The sequence below is a fragment of the Pelophylax lessonae genome (assembly GCF_965119305.1).
Source record: "Pelophylax lessonae genome assembly, chromosome: 7".
In the NCBI taxonomy this organism is placed as follows: domain Eukaryota; kingdom Metazoa; phylum Chordata; class Amphibia; order Anura; family Ranidae; genus Pelophylax; species Pelophylax lessonae.
The window spans coordinates 127,848,395-127,866,662 of record NC_138774.1 but is presented as its reverse complement, the minus strand read 5'-3'; the positions used below and the strand labels follow the sequence as shown (position 1 = coordinate 127,866,662).

At 40.9% G+C, this 18,268-nt stretch overlaps 1 protein-coding gene across 1 annotated transcript in view; it reads right to left on the bottom strand.

Moving 5' to 3' along the window:
• F9 (coagulation factor IX) overlaps window positions 1–14,637 on the bottom strand; it is a 95,265-nt gene extending 80,628 nt beyond the window's left edge. The window contains exons 1-2 of the mRNA XM_082262982.1: window positions 14,473–14,637; window positions 7,543–7,706 (exon numbers count right to left, since the gene is read on the bottom strand). Coding sequence (XP_082119108.1) covers window positions 7,543–7,706; window positions 14,473–14,539 — 231 coding nt within the window. The 5' untranslated portion in view covers window positions 14,540–14,637. The remainder of the gene's footprint in view (window positions 1–7,542; window positions 7,707–14,472) is intronic.
• Window positions 14,638–18,268: the final 3,631 nt, after the last annotated feature.

Below are 18,268 nucleotides of genomic sequence, written 5' to 3'. Positions count from 1 at the left end.
TGAGGCAGTTACAGCAAGTTAGGACTGTCTATATATACCGTTGCTAGGTAAATGTAGTTCAGTTCTGTTAATAACTGTTATTAAGAATACTGCAGGTGTTTACTCATAGGGTTTTACCATCTTGCCAAATGGTTCTCCTTTAGCTGCAGAGGCAGCAGCCGTGGGCGAAACTTTGTTTTGTGGCTGCGGCAGGAGTTATATCCCCTGACGCATTGGCGGGCACTACTGCTACCAACTGCAACTATTCAAGTAAATGGGGATGCTCTGCAAATCACTACTTTTTTTAAATCGTGCAACACCAAACCGCTTGGCCGCAAACACACTGCCATTGACAATTAATGGCACCCACGTGAGTCATGCAAGGGAAGCATGGTTGCATGCAGTGCGAGAAATGCGCTTGCATCTCCCCTTTCCTGCTTTATGTTCCAGTATGAACCAACCGTTGGGGAGAGAGAGAGAGAGGAAAGGAAGGAAGGAAGGAAGGAAGGAAGGAAGGAAGGAAGGAAGGAAGGAAGGAAGGAAGGAAGGAAGGAAGGAAGGAAGGAAGGAAGGAAGGAAGAATCACTGTTATATGGAAGGAAGGATCACTATGGTACATGGGAGGCAGGAAGGACCACTATGGCACATGGAAGAAAGGAAGGAAGGCTCACTATGGCACATGGAAGGCAGGAAGGATAACTATGGAACATAGGGTTGCCACCTCATCCCTTTAAACCCAAACACATATTAAGTACTCAGGTTCTGACGGTAATTTAATGCACTAAGTGAGTTTAATTACTACCTAATCAGCCACAGAACCTGTGTTTGGGTTCAAAGGGATGAGGAGGCAACCCTACTAGTACATGAAAGGCAGGAAGGATCACTATGGCACATGGAAAGCAGGAAGGAAAAATCACTATGGCACATGAAAGGCAGGAAGGAAGGATCACTATGGATGGCAAATGGAAAGAAGCAAGAATCACTATGGCACATGGAAGGTAGGAAGGAAGGATCACTATGGCACATTGAAGGTAGGAAGGAAGGAAGGATCACTATATTATGTGGAAGGAAGGATTAGATGGAAGGAAGAGAAGGGGCAGATTTCAGTCACAGACTTTCACTCAATCGAGGCTGGCTGGTCTCCAGAGGCTTAGGCAGTGACATCATGTGCACTGCTTTAAAATTCCCACCCATACAACCCCTTCACAGGCACAGATTGGCTGCATTCCAGGGGTTACGGCCAAGCACAGGAGGACATGGGAGGAGCTGGAGCAGACCTAGTCTCCCTCCTCTTCTATTCTGTAGGGTGTAGAGCCAGTGGGAGAACTGGCGTGCTTGTGAACGAGAGGTGAGGGAACTGTGCTGGCTGGGCACTGAGTGTGTCAGTCTCAGCCTTGACAGCTGCAGTGCAGAGGGGCGTGCACCTGACAGGTGGATTAGTGGAGTCAAGTGCCAGAACTGCAGGATTCAGTCCGGACTCACAGGACACCAGGATTTTTTTGAAATCTTGGGATGGTACAGTCCCGGCAAATCCATGATGGTTGGAAGGTATGGATACTGCAAGACTGTTGAGAGCAGAACTATAATTACCCTGCCCACAGCTATTTTTCAGTTTCAGGAAGTAAACACCAGACTGGTTGTTGTAAAGGAATTCAATATATTGTCATGGATTAAAGTAAATAGCATAATAAGCATAAATGAGCAGGTGGAGAATTAGATCAGTCAGAGTTCACTAAACTAGCCTGTTTCAGCCAGGGTGCCCAGGCACTATGGGACCTCTTTAGGTTTCTTCAGGGGTTCCTTGACAAAATGCCTAAATATTGCCCAAAAAGTGTTGATAAACCAGCAGCTGAATCAAGCCTGTCTTTTATTTACACAAAGCCACAGGTTTTACCTGTGCACCATTACAACCTTCCAGCCGACAGCATTCTAAAAACCAATGACATTATCAGTTTATAAGGAAGATGTCGGGCGGCTGCACAGCATCCTTGTTTTCCCCTCTCTATCAGCTCCAGGGCCTTTTTAGCTGAGCGAGGGAGAGAAACTGAGGGAGAAGACAATGCTAGAAAAGTAGTCAGTACAAGGGTGTAAAGCTGTATCTACTTTGGAAGACCAATGCAGCCCATAGATCAGTCAGTTTTATTTAATTCAAGCAGCATGTTGAACACAATAACTGACCCAATTCCCTATTCACACATTCAACGTGGATGGGGGAATACTCCCCGCTGTGTCATTGTATTCTGACAGAAGGGAGACTTTCCCATCATCAGAATACACTGATCAGCATTGCCTGGGGAAAATCCAACAGGGCGGTTGTACAGAAGTCAATCAGTAGATTAACTCCTGTAGAACCACAATGCCCATACATGGATTGAACTTTGGCTGATCCCTGCTAAATCGGCCAAATTTCAATCCATGTATGGCTGGCTGAAAGTGGAGGTAAAGTCAGAAGGTTTTTTATCCTAATGCTAAAAACCTTCTGTGTGCAGCAGCCCCCCCTTATACTTACCCAAGCCCCCTCTCGATCCAGTGATGTCCACGAGTGCCTCAGTAATCCGGGACTCTCCCTCCTGATTGGCTAAGACACAGCAGTGGCACCATTGATTCCCGCTGCTGTCAATCAAAGTCAGTTAGCCAATGAGGAGATAGACTGGATGGGGCCGAACTGTGGCTCCATGTCTGAATTGACACGGGGAGTTGCGGCTCGGCTTGGGTGCCCCTATAGCAAGCTGCTTGCTGTGGAATCACTCAACAGGAGGGAGGGGCCAGGAGCACGGAAGAGGAACCGGAGATGAGGAGGATCTGGGCTGCTCTGTGCAAAACCAACTGCACAGAGGAGGTAAGTATAACACGTTTGTAATTTTTATAGAAAAAAAAACAGACTTTACAATCACTTTAAATCACCTCTAAGGCTAAGCATCCTACATGTGTTGATGTTTCTGCATCATGTAAAACTATTTGTTTCATTTTTTACATTTTAGAATGGGGTGCCTCGAGATTGTGAACAATCCTATTGGATGCCTTGACATAAAAATGTTGAGAAACACTGCACTAGACTATGTACCCAATATATTATAACAGTCAAGTATTGACCTCTATGTGGTTGAAAGAATCTATACCTGACCAGCAAACCAGCAATAAACAATGACATAGAAAAACTGTAGTAGCAACTGGAATCAATATTGCAATAAACTCCCTTCAACTAGCATACTGTGTTGTAGACATGTTTAGTTTAGTTTCAGATAGATTTGTTATGTTACTAATTTTGTTTCCTGAATTAGTTTAGTTTTGTTTAATTTAGTTTTGTTTATTAATGTACTAATAAATTCCAAATTTTCAGAATGATTCGAATTCAAATTGGTCAAAAAATTATCGACCAATTCTTATTCTGTGTAAAGAATTGCTGGTTGTTAAAGAGCAGGTCGGAAAGCCGTCTGCTATGTCCTTAACAATGATGTAAACAAAAGAATGCCGGCAAAGAAAAATGCAGAAAAAAACAGCAAAGGGGCCCCCTCCTCAATTCATACAGGCCCTTCTGGTAAAAATTTTAAGGGGAACCCCAATTATATATTTTTTAAAAAACAGCGTGGGGTCCCCCCAAAGTGTATACCAGACCCTTATCCGAGCATGTAGCCTGGCAGGCCAGGAAGAGAGGGATGAGCAATCGCCCCCCTTCCTGAACCATAATAGGCCATAAGCCCTCAACATGGAGGCAGGGGAGACGCCGCTTCCCCCCAAAGCACCTTGTTCTCATGTTGATGGGGACAAGGGCCTCTTCCCCACAACCCTGGCCGGTGGTTGTGGGGATCTGTGGGCAGCACCTTATTGGAATATCAAAGCCCCCTTTAACAAATGCCCCCCACAAATCCCAGCCCCCATGTGAATGAGTATGGGGTACATAGTATCCCTACTCATTCACCAAAAAAGTATAAAAGTAAATAAAAACATGACTAGTCCTTTTATTAAAAAGTAAAAATAAAAAAAAAAATTCACTTGGTGTAGTTCCATCATCAATTATGACACCCGCCACCACTGCCGACCTGAAAAAAAACCTTCTGTCCTGACGAAGGCTCCCGCCATCTGACAGTTCCTAAATAGCCAAGGGCGATGCCACCCAGCGACATCACCGGCTGGCACCGCCCCTTGTGACATTATCAACCCAGCATGCCCTGGTTGATGATGTCACAAGGGGGTGGGGCCTCCTGGTAACATCAGCAGGGGACATCACCCCTTAGCTATTTAAGAACTTTCAGATGGAAGATGGCAAAAGCCTTTGTCAGGGCGGGAGGTTTTTGGGTTTTTTCGGGTTGGCGGTGGCAGTGGGCATCGTGATGGACGATGGATCTAAACTAGGAGACATTTTTTTAAAAAATTTTTTAATAAAATACTTGTTTTTATTTACTTTTTACACTTTTTTGGTGAATGAGTAGGGGTACTATGCAGTCTCATTTACATAGGGTGGTCTGGGATCTGGGAGCCCCCTTGTTAAAGGGGCTTCCAGATTCTGATAAGCTCCCTGCCCACAGACTCCTACAACTACTGGTCTGGATTGTGGGGAAGAGGCCCTTGCCCCCATTAAAAGGGGAACAAGGTGCCTGGTATGATTTGGGGGAGCCCACACTGTTCTTTTTTTTCTGCATATTTCATTACCGGCATTCTTTTGTTTACCATCAGGTGTCAGTGCGGAAATCTGCTGAGCCATCAATTGTTAAGGACGCAGTGGCTGGCTTCCTGGTCCGTTCTTAACAACCAGCTATTCTTCACACAGAATTCTAATTGGTCAATCATTTTTAACCAAATTTGTTCCAAAAATGTGGAATTAGTTAGAAAACAAATATACACAAAACAAATTTAAACAAATTTCAATGAAATTTGGTACTATTTCACTGGGAGATTTGGATACATCTGAATCACCAAATAACAAATCTGTCTGAATTTATATTCGGGCCAAAACAAACGGCACATGTCTACTGTGTTTCTTAGCGTGCACTCTGTATGATATGTTATGCTAGTACTCAGGCATTCGTACAGAAGTACCTCTTACTCTAGGAAAGGTAAAATTCTTATAGAGCAGCAATCTGTGGAGACAGTTCTTTGCCCTAATTTTCAGCCGGCTAATGTTAAGGCCCAGTTTATGGTGGTTACCCACATGGAAGAAAAATATATTTTAAATATATTTTAAAAAAACATTTTTATTTCTACCAAATATATTGGAAATATATTTGAAATGCTACAATTTTGGCCATATTCAATATATTTCTAAAAAGAATTCCAAAATATATTTGAAATATATTTGAAATGCTACAATTTTGGCCATATTCAATATATTTCTAAGTTTTTTTTCCCTAAATATATTGGAAATATATTTTTCTTCCATATGGGTAAGGCTGCTAGTCCCTAAGTTGTCAGTCTCTAATAGCAACAATAGCTCAACGGCACCAATCTCAGTGACACAGCATATATCACTTCTGAGTTGCTTAGGGTGACTCCGGTGCCTAGCACAGCAGAGATATTTTCTTGATAGTGTCTTCGTCACTCGGCACTCAGGTCACAGTTCTGTACTCTCCAGTATCCCCGCATAGCAAAGGCTTTCCAGTGGCTCAGTCTCTCTCTCTGTCCTCTGATCCCCTGATGTAGGTACAGGACACGGCAGCATGTCCACACACTTTCCAGTTCCACACAGAAGACTCTGTCCTCTCTTTGAATGCCAGGGAAAAGGCATTTGTGTGCAAGGATCCATGTGTAATGTGTTCTGTAGCCCATCTATCTATGTATACAGCCCTTTTCAAGGACTACATCTCCCATGGCTCTCTGTGGCTGCTGTTTCATAGCCACTGCTCACACACAATTCCAAAGAGGGTGGGGAGTAAAGAGCAGGAAGATTTACTCACATCGCTCTTGTCAGCAGCTCAGCCCGCAGTGTAAATGTCATGTACAGGCAAAGCCCAGTGGTGGGGGGGTGAATGAGGAGAGAGGGGAGAGAGAATAATCTTTTAATTAGCAAATTTATAAAAGAGTTCATTGTTTTGCTTTTATATTATTGACTGATTACTAGACTTTTGAATTGTTACTAATAAAAAAGTGTTTTATGGTTTATGGATTTTTTTAAAATAAGTCTGGGATGGCAAACACTCCCCTGATCATCCAGCCTATGTGTAGGACGTGTCTAATAATAGATATTCCTACGTTAAAGTGGGATTTAAATTTAAAAAGGCTTTCAACTGTTGTGTGTACATAAAAAGCCTCGTACACACAATGAGAATATTGGATGAATGATTGTCTGTTTTTTTTTTTTTTTTTTTTTTGCATGCTAGTCTCATATCGAAAATGAAGAAGTTAATAAACTTACGAAAATTCTTGTACGACAGAATACAACTTCAGAAGTGTTAAAATGTACACTATTGTATTGTAATGTATTCTTTGGTTTTTTAGCATGCGTAGTCTTGCTCCTCCTATTTTTTTTCCTGACGAATATTGAACTGATTAAATGAAAATTTTACAATCTGGTATCATACAAGAAAAATGTTCGTGTTTGTCCCTTCGGATAATTTTGGATAAACTGTCATGATCGGCTCTTGAAAGCTGTGTAATAACGGTCCAATTATTGTGCGATCACTTAAAAAGCAATATTTTCCATCTAATTTTCTGATCGTGTGTACTATGCTTAGGCCTTTACGTATTAATATTAAATACAGTGCTATTTCCCATGCAGTCTATTTAGCAAGAAACTGTTTTTGACAGCTTTGGTCACATGATCAGAAAGATTGTGTATAAGGAGGTCTGTTTTAGAAGACAATAGGATAATAATATAAGCTGCTACAAGAGATCCTGGTATACCCTGAGAAGTACTTTTTACAGGCATGAAACTGGTTAGGATGTCTGAAGAAGCTGTTCAGCAAATAAAAAATAAAAGTGTTTTTTTACATAGCTGTGGAGTTCTTAGCAATAAATGTGCCTGGAGAAAAAGGCAAGCTTAAGATTCTATAAAATACAGGGTGCTTCAATGGCAATGTGTTAGCAAAGCATTTAAGTTTTCTAATAAGAAAGTCCAGCATTAGCTGCCCACTTGTACATTCTCTTATGATCTCTCTCTCTAACAGATACTCCATACAAGGTTGTATGAATTAACATAAAGGGCCATATCTCCTGTGACTTATTTATTTGCATGTGTGTTCTGAACAAAGCTAAACAGCATGATATCAAACTACATTCTCATATCCCAAGCATTTAACTGAGAAAAAAATTCCGAAACATTGGCAGTGAGCAGACTCTAGAACGTCACCTGATGACCACATACAGCAATTATAAAATAAGGATAAAATGGTTTTAATTTATCTGAACACAAAAATAACTTTGAAAATGAGTCTGAGATATAACTAACATAGACCATAGACTGAGTGCAAACACTATTTATTCCCTTGAAGTAGAAGGAATAAGCCAGGAGCAAAAGGACTCCACCGTTTTCCCTTTATGCTTAGTGGATTCCCATCTACACTGTTACCTTTTTGCTTTTCTGATAATTAATGTAATTGAAACATATGTGAAAACTAAGATAGTACTTACTGTTTTCTCATCATTTTCAAAGACTTCCCTGGCTTCTTCATAAGTGCACTTTTCCTCTAAACATTCCCTTTCAAGATTGCCTGCTGAAAACTCTTCAAAAGCACCACTGTTATATCTCTTATGTCTCACAAGAACACCACTTGCTAATTTATCAGACAGGAACACTGTAAAAAAAAAAAAGTGTACAAAGGTAAGTAAAATCCAGTCTTGCTCTCCAGTTCACAGACCTAGTATTCAATGCCTGATAGAAAACGAAGCTACCTGAACAGTGGGGAGTTTTTAATCTTCTCCACCGTTAGCAAGTAATGAAATTACTCTACCCTTCCCACCTATAAGTGACCATTGTGCAATCAATAAAAAAAAGGGCAAAAGTGGGGAAGGGATAGAATACTGGCCAGGGTTGCACTCTTAATTTGTTGTGATGACCATTGTCACTGAATCGGAATGTGTTGAAAATTGAAAATCAAATATATATATATATATATATATATATATATATATATGCCTTTCTCAGTGCCTTGAGAAAGTATACGGCCCCCTTGTACTTTGCAACCTTTTGCCACATTTCAGGCTTCAAACATAAAGATATAAAACTGTAATTTTTTGTGAAGAATCAACAACAAGTGGGACACAATCATGACGTGGAACAAAATTTATTGGATATTTCAAACTTTATTAACAAATAAAAAACTGGAAAATTGGGCGTGCAAAATTATTCAGCCCCTTTACTTTCAGTGCAGCAAACTCTCTCCAGAAGTTCAGTTAGGGTCTCTGAATGATCCAATGTTGACCTAAATGACTAATGATGATAAATAGAATCCACCTGTGTGTAATCAAGTCTCTGTATAAATGCACCTGCACTGTGATAGTCTCAGAGGTCCGTTTAAAGCGCAGAGAGCATCATGAAGAACCAGGAACACACCAGGCAGGTCCGAGATACTGTTGTGGAGAAGTTTAAAGCTGGATTTGGATACAAAAAGATTTCCCAAGCTTTAAACATCCCAAGGAGCACTGTGCAAGCGATAATATTGAAATGGAAGGAGTATCAGACCACTGCAAATCTATGATGACCTGGCCGTCCCTCTAAACTTTCAGCTCATACAAGGAGAAGACTGATCAGAGATGCAGCCAAGAGGCCCATGATCACTCTGGATGAACTGCAGAGATCTACAGCTGAGGTGGGAGACTCTGTCCATAGGACAACAATCAGTCGTATACTGCACAAATCTGGCCTTTATGGAAGAGTGGCAAGAAGAAAGCCATTTATTAAAGATATCCATAAAAAGTGTCGTTTAAAGTTTGCCACAAGCCACCTGGGAGACACCAAACATGTGGAAGAAAGTGCTCTGGTCAGATGAAACCAAAATCGAACTTTTGGCAACAATGCAAAACTTTTTTTTTTGCGTAAAAGAAACACAGCTCATCACCCTGAACACACCATCCCCACTGTCAAACATGGTGGTGGCAGCATCATGGTTTGGGCCTGCTTTTCTACAGCAGGGACAGGGAAGATGGTTAAAATTGATGGGAAGATGGATGGAGCCAAATACAGGACCATTCTGGAAGAAAACCTGATGGAGTCTGCAAAAGACTTGAGACTGGGACGGAGATTTGTCTTCCAACAAGACAATGATCCAAAACATAAAGCAAAATCTACAATGGAATGGTTCACAAATAAACATATCCAGGTGTTAGAATTGGCCAAGTCAAAGTCCAGACCTGAATCCAATCGAGAATCTGTGGAAAGAACTGAAAACTACTGTTCACAAACGCTCTCCATCCAACCTAAATGAGCTCGAGCTGTTTTGCAAGGAGGAATGGGCAAAAATTTCAGTCTCTCGATGTGCAAAACTGATAGAGACATACACCAAGCGACTTACAGCTGTAATCGCAGCAAAAGGTGGCGCTACAAAGTATTAACTTAAGGTGCTGAATAATTTTGCATGCCCAATTTTTCAGTTTTTTATTTGTTAAAAAAGTTTGAAATATCCAATAAATTTTGTTCCACTTCATGATTGTGTCCCACTTGTTGATTCTTCACAAAAAATTACAGTTTTATATCTTTATGTTTGAAGCCTGAAATGTGGCAAAAGGTCACAAAGTTCAAGGGGGCCGAATACTTTCGCAAGGCACTGTATATATATGTATATATATAAATATATATATATATATATATATAGTATCTCACAAAAGAGAGTACACCCCTCACATTTTTGTAAATATTCAAATATTTTATTATAACTTTTTATGTGACAAGACAGTGTAAATGTGCTGTCCCCTCAAAATAACTCAACACACAGCCATTAATGTCTAAACCGCTGGATACAAAAGTGTGTACACTTCTAAGTGAAAATGTTCAAATTGGGCACAAAGTGTCAATATTTTGTGTGGCCCCCATTATTTTCTAGCACTGCCTTAACCCTCTTGGGCATGGAGTTCACCAGAGCTTCTCAGGTTGCCACTGGAGTCCTCTTCCACTCCTCCATGATGACATCACAGAGCTGGTGATGTCAGGGATCTTGCGCTTCTCCACCTTCTGTTTGAGGATGCCCCACAGATGCTTAATAGGGTTTAGGTCTGGAGACATGCTTGGCCAGTCCATTACCTTTACCCTCAGCTTCTGTAGCAAGGCAGCCGTCATCTTGGAGGTGTGTTTGGAGTTGTTATCATGTTGGAATACTGCCCTGCAGCCCAGTCTCCGAAGAGAGACTGTCATGCTCTGCTTCAGTATGTCACAGTACATGTTGGCATTCATGGTTTCCTCAATGAACTGTCGCTCCCCAGTGCTGGCAGCACTCATACAGTCCCAGACCATGACCCTCTCACCACCATGCTTGACAGTAAGCAAGACACACTTGTCTTTGAACTACTCACCTGGTTGCTGCCACACACGCTTGACACCATCTGAACCAAATATGTTTATCTTGGTCTTATCAGACCAGAGGACATGGTTCCAGTAATCCATGTCTTTAGTCTGCTTGTCTTCAGCAAACTGCTTGCGGGCTTTCTTGGGCATCATCTTTAGAAGTGGCTTCCTTCTGGGATGACAGCCATGCAGATCACTTTGATGCAGTGTGCGGCGTATGGTCTAAGCACTGACAGGATGACCCTTCACCCCTTCAACCTCTGCAGCAATGCTGGCTGCACTCATACGTCTATTTCCTAAAGACAACCTCTGGATATGATGCTGAGCACGAACACTCAACTTCTTTGGTCAACCATGGCGAGGCCTGTTCTGAGTGGAACCTGTCCTTTTAAACTGCTGTATGGTCTTGGCCACCGTGCTGCAGCTCAGTTTCAGGGTCTTGGCAGTCTTCTTATAGCCTAGGCCATCTTTATGTAGCGCAACAAGTCTTTTTTTCAGATCCTTAGAGAGTTCTTTACCATGAGGTGTCATGTTGAACTTCCAGTGACCAGTATGAGAGAGTGGGAGAGCGATAACACCAAGTTTATTACACTTGCTCCCCATTCACACCTGAGACCTTGTAACACTAACGAGTCACGTTACACCGGGGAGGGAAAATGGCTAATTGGGCTCAATTTGTACATTTTGACTTAGGAGTGTACTAACTTTTGTTGCCAGCGGTTTAGACAATAATGGCTGTGTGTTAGGTTATTTTGAGGGGGACAGTAAATTTACACTGTTATACAAGCTGTACACTCACTACTTTATATTGTAGCAAAGTGTAATTTCTTTAGTGTTGTCACATGAAAAGATATAATAAAATATTTATAAAAATGTGAGGGGTGTACTCACTTGTGTGAGATACTATATATACATATATATATATATATATATATATACACACACACACACACACACACACTTACTGGCAACTTTAATAGGTACACCTTGCTAGTACCTGGGTGAACCCCTTTTGCCTTTAGGACTGCTTTGATTCAACAAGGTGTTGGAAACATTCCATAATGACATGATAGCATCACGCAGTTGCTGTAGATTTGGGTGGCTGCACATCGATGATGCAAATCTCCCGCTCCACCACATCTCAAAGGTGCTGTAATGGATTGAGTAAGTTCTGTGACTGTGGAAGCCATTGGAGTACAGTGAACTCATTGTCATGTTCAAGATACCAGTTTAAGATTATTTGAGCTTTGTGACATGTGCTTTATCCTGCTGGAAGTATTCATCAGAAGATGGGTACACTGTAGTAGTCATAAAGGTTGACCATGGTCAGTAACACTGGCGTTTCAACGATGCTCAATTCGTGCAAAGGGGGTCCAAAGTGAGCCAAGAAAATATCCCCCACACCATTACACCACCAGTCTGAACCATTGATACAAGATAGGATGGATCCATGCTTTCATGTTGTTTACACCAAATTCTGACTCATCTGAACCATCTGAATGTCGCAGCCGAAATTGAGACTTGTCAGACCAGGCATCATTTTCCAATCTTCTATTGTCCAATTTTAGTGAGCCTGTGTGAATTGTAGCCTAATTTTCCTGTTCTTAGCTGACAGGAGTGGCATCCGGTGTGGTCTTCTGCTGCTGTTGCCCCTCTGCTTCAAGGTTTAATGTGTTGTGTGTTCAGAGATGGCATTCTGCAAACATTGGTTGTAATGAGTAGTTATTTTAATTACTGACCTTCTATCATCTCAAACCAGTCTGCCCATTCTCCTCTGACATCAACAAGGCTTTTTTGTCCATACAACTGTCTCTTTTTCGGACAAATCCCTGTAAACCCTAGAAATGGTTGTGCATGAAAATCCAAGTAGATCAGCAGTTTTTGGAATACTCAGATCAGCCCGTCTGGCACCAACAAGCATGCCACTTTCAAAGTCACTTAATTCCCGTTTCTTCCTCATTCTGATGCTAATTTTGAACTTCAGGTAATTGTCTTCACCACATCTAGATGCCTAAATGAGTTACTGCCATGTGATTGACTTACTAGCCATTTGTGCTACCAAGCAATTGAACAGATGCACATAATAAAGTAGCCAGTGATTGTAAATCACTTTATTCATTATTTAGTCTAATACACATTATTCATTATTTATATGTCATTTTTGTGATGTAGTAGAGCTGAACCATATGGAGATGCAATGGGCAATTTACAGCCCTCCCATCCTAGAGGCTGTTCACCAACAAATGTGGGGTCTTGCTGGACCCCCGGAGGGGTTTACTTAAGTTTTGAAAGGATTGGAGCACCACACTAGCAGTATAGTCCTTTAAAATATTTTTTATCTATTTTGTAACAGCCAACATGTTTCGAGACTCAGCACTTCCCATTCATCAGGGTTAAAAAACAGATAATGTAGGCACCTGGATTGGACAAGCTTTTAGATTGTTAGACCTTTATGGTCATAAGATTGGAGCGTGAATGTAATATACTGTAACTGTTTAAAATTAATTTTAAAAACATGTGACTATCAACAAATATGCAGCTGAATTAGGCCATTTAAAAACTATTTAGGGTCATGCAAGTATTGACAAAATGGAGAACAGAGGTGGCAAACTTTTTTATAATGAAATTTCTATCTAATGATCACTATGGGCAAATTTTCCACTTTTTGCTCTTGTTTCTCCATTCCTTTTATAAATAGGACAGCCATTCAGCAACTGTACCCTCCTCTCTAATAAAAAGTAATGATCGCTAAAGAATGTGCACCACATTGTTGTGAGTATGCTAGAGTGGTTGTGATGGAATCCAGCTAATAGATGTGGTCCAGCCTTTAATTCCTAATGAGAAATCGACAGTTTGTAGCCAGCCCCGTGCAACACAACCAGATACTGATAAAATGAAAAATTGGATATCTTAGGGCATATTCAGCAAGTGCTCGGCTCTGTGCATACTGGCTTAAAAACTGATCCTGCTACAGGAGTTTAGCCTTTAGAAACATTAGATTGTAAGCTCTTCTGAGCAGGGCCCTCTAAATCCTCTTGTATTTTATTGTATTGTATATGTACTGTCTCCCTCTAATATTGTAAAGCGCTGCGTAAATTGCTGGCGCTATAGAAATCCATAATAATAATAATAATAATAATAATAATAGAAGCAGCTCAATGTTATTCTGTGTGTCCATGCACATTAGGGCGTATTTTAAGCTCAACGTTTAAAGGCAGGAAAAAAAAACCCTTCTGGTTTGCGTTTCTGATTGGAGCTTTGTGGCAGAAAAAAATGCAAAACTCTCCTAAACTCATCTAAGCTGTGTACACAAAACATTTATATATGAGCATCTAAACTCGTCTAAGCTGTGTACAAAAAACATTTATATATGAGCATCTAAACTCATCTAAGCTGTGTACAAAAAACATTCTATATGAGCATCTAAACTCGTCTAAGCTGTGTACAAAAAACATTCTATATGAGCATCTAAACTTGTCTAAGCTGTGTACAAAAAACATTCTATATGAGCATCTAAACTCGTCTAAGCTGTGTACAAAAACATTCTTTATGAGCATTTTTTGTCTTGCATGGAAACTGGCGTTTTTTTAAGCCCAGTGTGCATGAAGCCTTCCACAAAACAGTGGCGATGAGCAAAGCGCAATTATTTAGTGGCAAGTGGCAACCAATCATGTTGCATTTTACTGATGTCAAAAGCCCCAGAAAGGGGAAATATTATTATATTTGGTATCTGTTTTGTGGAACAAGTCTGCACATCATTTTTATCTCATTCCCCTTCTAAGATTTACCCCCTTTCTATTTTGCCCAGATCTCATTATTTTCTGTTTACTTTAGTCTGATTATAGCTTGTAGGTAAATTACTTCTGCCTATTTTGGTACATTTGGAACATTATGTGAACATGGAAAATGTAGTCTTTCTTGAAATTAAATATGCAATAGATTCTGACTTGTATTGTTATACTTAGAAAAATATTAAAATGTTCCAACTGCCCAAAATATCTATTATCATGCATTTTTCAGATGAAAATAAGGAACACATTGTAAGACAATTAGAAGAAACAAACCTGCTTTTTCCGCTCTGCAGAAGTAGCCCAGGAGAAAAATAATGAGAATGTTTTTAGCAGTTGCCATCTTCTTACTCTGATGGCAAATTAGACTAGAGCTAGAGCTGGATCAATAATTCCGAAGTCCACTATCTCTCTGTTTGCTTTTGTTTTACAACTAGCTTTGTATTGCAGAGAGAACATCAACTTTTGGAATGAGAAACATTTAGTAAACATTCGCTCTATAAAATCAGCCTCACTAGTCTGAAGATGAACTGAAATATGGAGACTTTGCCCAAAAAGAAAAGTACTAGTCATAAATATTGCCTGTGGATTTTTTGCAGCTGAGCTTTTCTATATATTTGATATATATCTGCATTGTGCCTCTCCCATCTTGGCAGATCCAAGGCATTGTTTCCTTATGTCAGAATTGTTTTCCTGATGACTAGAAGTCTGATGATGGGTGGAGGAAAGATCAAGAAGCTGTCTCTCTTGCAAAAACAGTGAGCAGCACAATAGTGGCATCACCACATCTCAGTCACAATTTCTTGAGAAATCTACAGTTTTTCAGTTCACTTTTTTTTTTAAACATAGTGAACTTAGCATTAAAATGGTTCCATAACTCTTGGAGTAGCATACAGTGTTACAAGTAAAGACCTCAGAGAAAATAACGCTGAAAATCAAATATCAATCGATGAAATTTGTTATTACAATACAATGTGTAGACAGCACTTTGTATAGCAGGCATACACACAGAAGGTAAAATCCCACTGAGCACTCACATCATGACAGATTAGGTAGTGAAAAGCCTGATTGACTCAAAGGAACTTTATTCAAAAAAAGTTCAAGGTGTTGACTTTTGAGAATCTGTGGGATGTGCTTAAAGGATCTGCTACTGACGGCTTTATGCCAGATACCACAGCATGCCTTTAGAGGTCTAGTGGAGTTCATGCCTCCACAAATTATGGTAGGTGGTCATAATATTATGGATGATCAGTATATATAGAAGCAGTAAGTATAGAAATGGGAGCTCAGACTAGTGCCTTTTGCTGTGCAGTTTGATCTGCACTACAAACACATATGTAGCACCGCCCCCTTGAGGGCTGCTGGTTAGTGGAAGTTCCTCTGCACTCACACTCCCTAGCTGACATGCGGTGGATATAACCGTTTGGGGAAAATCATTTTTTACCATCCATTCTTTCTTTAATTGCCCTTGAAGAAGACAATATCAGGAGCTCATGTTTAATAATGGGACCCTGAACAACCTTTTTACAAGCTTTGGATTCCTCAAACAGGCTTTCTAAGATTTCACAAGGAACCTAATGGATGTAATTCACCATACACACTGACGTCTTTATCTAACCCTATATGTACAAAATCACGGAGGGATTAATATATCCTCTTTCCTGACACCCCCTTTTTGACCATTATATCTAAAATATATATGAATTCTATTTTATCCCAAAGGGTATAATCGACCATCCGCTCCCTCTAAACGATATCTATCTACATGCTACATACTCTTTCTTGCACATCCTGAGTGAACAAATTAATGTTATAACTAATAGCTGGAGCCTGAGGAAGCAATCCTTGTGAAACGCGTAGTTCCAGCCATACTATATACATATACATAGTCCCTTGATGGGCTTTTTGTATTATCTTTGATGCACAACTATTGTATACTGATATGTAATGTACATGTATGTCTGTCCTTTTTTTTTAATGTATAATAAATAAAAGTTTTTTACTTATTTTTTAAATATGGACTGAAGTGTGGAAATATTTACCGTATAGGTGGCACATATAAATCCCCTTTTGGTTACATCTCTGTACCAGTTGGTCAGATTTGATAACCTCCCCCCCCTAAACACAATGTTTGCAAACGGGGAAGGTGCCATTCAATATTTTCATGATTAGATAAGCCAATCTCTCCCCCTCCACAACAAAAATTCCTCTGCACTCACCTGACCCTGAGAATAATCCAACCCACTAGGCACTTTAGGTTCCGACATTTCAGTGGTAATCTCCAAAAACACACTGACTCAATGAAGATACGAATCTTGTTATTTACTGAAGAAAAGGGTAAATCAATCAAACTTATTGATAACGAATAGGATACAGTAATAACAACTATAGCAGTGTCAATCAGTTAAACCCCACTAATCACAATGGGGCTCAAGAAACCGACACTGTGGAGAAAAATGTTCAGCAAACAGAGTGTTATATTCAACGAATAATGTTAACTGACTGTATTATCAGTTCTAACTGTCAAAGCTATTGTAATATATATATTAACCTTAAACACTGGCTGAACCTCTTCCAAAATCAGAACTAGCAATATCTCGTCTTCCTTTAATAAGGATCTAACAGTATTCTAACAGGTCCCCTTTAAGACAGTAAGTACTCAAGTTCCTGTCCTGGCAAGGCCTTGCGGTATCTTCACTGGCAGTTGGATAGTGGATGTAGGTTTATACTTGCGATTTAGGATGTCACCAGGCACTTTCTCACACAACAGTGTCCACCTGTGATTATCCTGCCACCCAGGCAATGTATTTCCCCCATGCTCCTGCGTCACTGGGGATGTTCGGCTCTCGCTGTCCCGCTCAGTCAGTTCAGCTTCACCCACTCTGTACTCAGCTCCACTGGATCTATCGCCGCCTTGTGGCTACCAGCATCTGCACCTCTGAGGATGGGCTTCGCTTTCCTTAGGCCGCACTCTCTGGCCTTTAACACTAACAGTGTCCTCTGGTACCTCTCTGACCGATCCACCCTCCATGAGTCCAGGAAGCAAGAGAGCGCACGCTCAGCCCAGCAGGCAGGTATATCATTTCTCCCATGATTCTCTCTCTCTCCCGTGGCTCCCTGGGAGTATAACCCCTCCTGCCATCCACGTAACAGTCTGCCTTCAGATCCAAACTACATCTCCCACAATCCAGGTCATCCATTCTGACCCGTCTCGTAAAAGCCTTAACTTCCCTGGCGGTATTCCCGAGTGTGGCTCGGGGTGGAATTTCAGTGCCATTAGCGGTAACCCCGAGCCACACTCGGGGTACCGCCAGGGAGAAATCACTGGATCCTGGAAGAGGTTACTTATCTTGTCCCCAGGATCCTGCAATGTATTCCGGCAGTGTACGGCAGCCGGATCTTCCGCCTGATGCTGTGTGCCCTGGCTTCCCCCTGGCTTCGCAGGGGGGTGGAACCGGCGGCAAATTCATAAAGTAAAACACACAAACACACTGATATATTGTAATCCTATTGGATTGCATTACTAAGTAAAATAGTTTTTGCCCCCCCAGTGCCCTTGCCTGCAGTTTTAGTGTACTTTATATATATATATATATACACAGTGCCTTGCGAAAGTATTCGGCCCCCTTGAACTTTGCGACCTTTTGCCACATTTCAGGCTTCAAACATAAAGATATAAAACTGTAATTTTTTTGTGAAGAATCAACAACAAGTGTGACACAATCATGAAGTGGAACAAAATTTATTGGATATTTCAAACTTTTTTGGGAAGGTGGGAAAAGTTTTTCCCACCTGGTCCACTGGGCTTTCCTCCGCTCCCCCACTTGAATGGGACAGCAGAGTGTAAAATCTTGGGGTCTTCTTTCTGCTCACTCCCCTCTTCCTTCTGGACCAAATCCTTCAGGGTCACTGGAATGGCAACACTCACCCGCCCCAACACCATGCAAGGTTTCAAACTGACTGGCTGCCCAGCGATGTTCCGGATGCTGACAGGAACCTTCCTTCCGGTTCTCCACAAAGTCTTCATGGGGACTATTTCTGGGACCAATTCCAGCCCAGTGTCTTCTCCCAG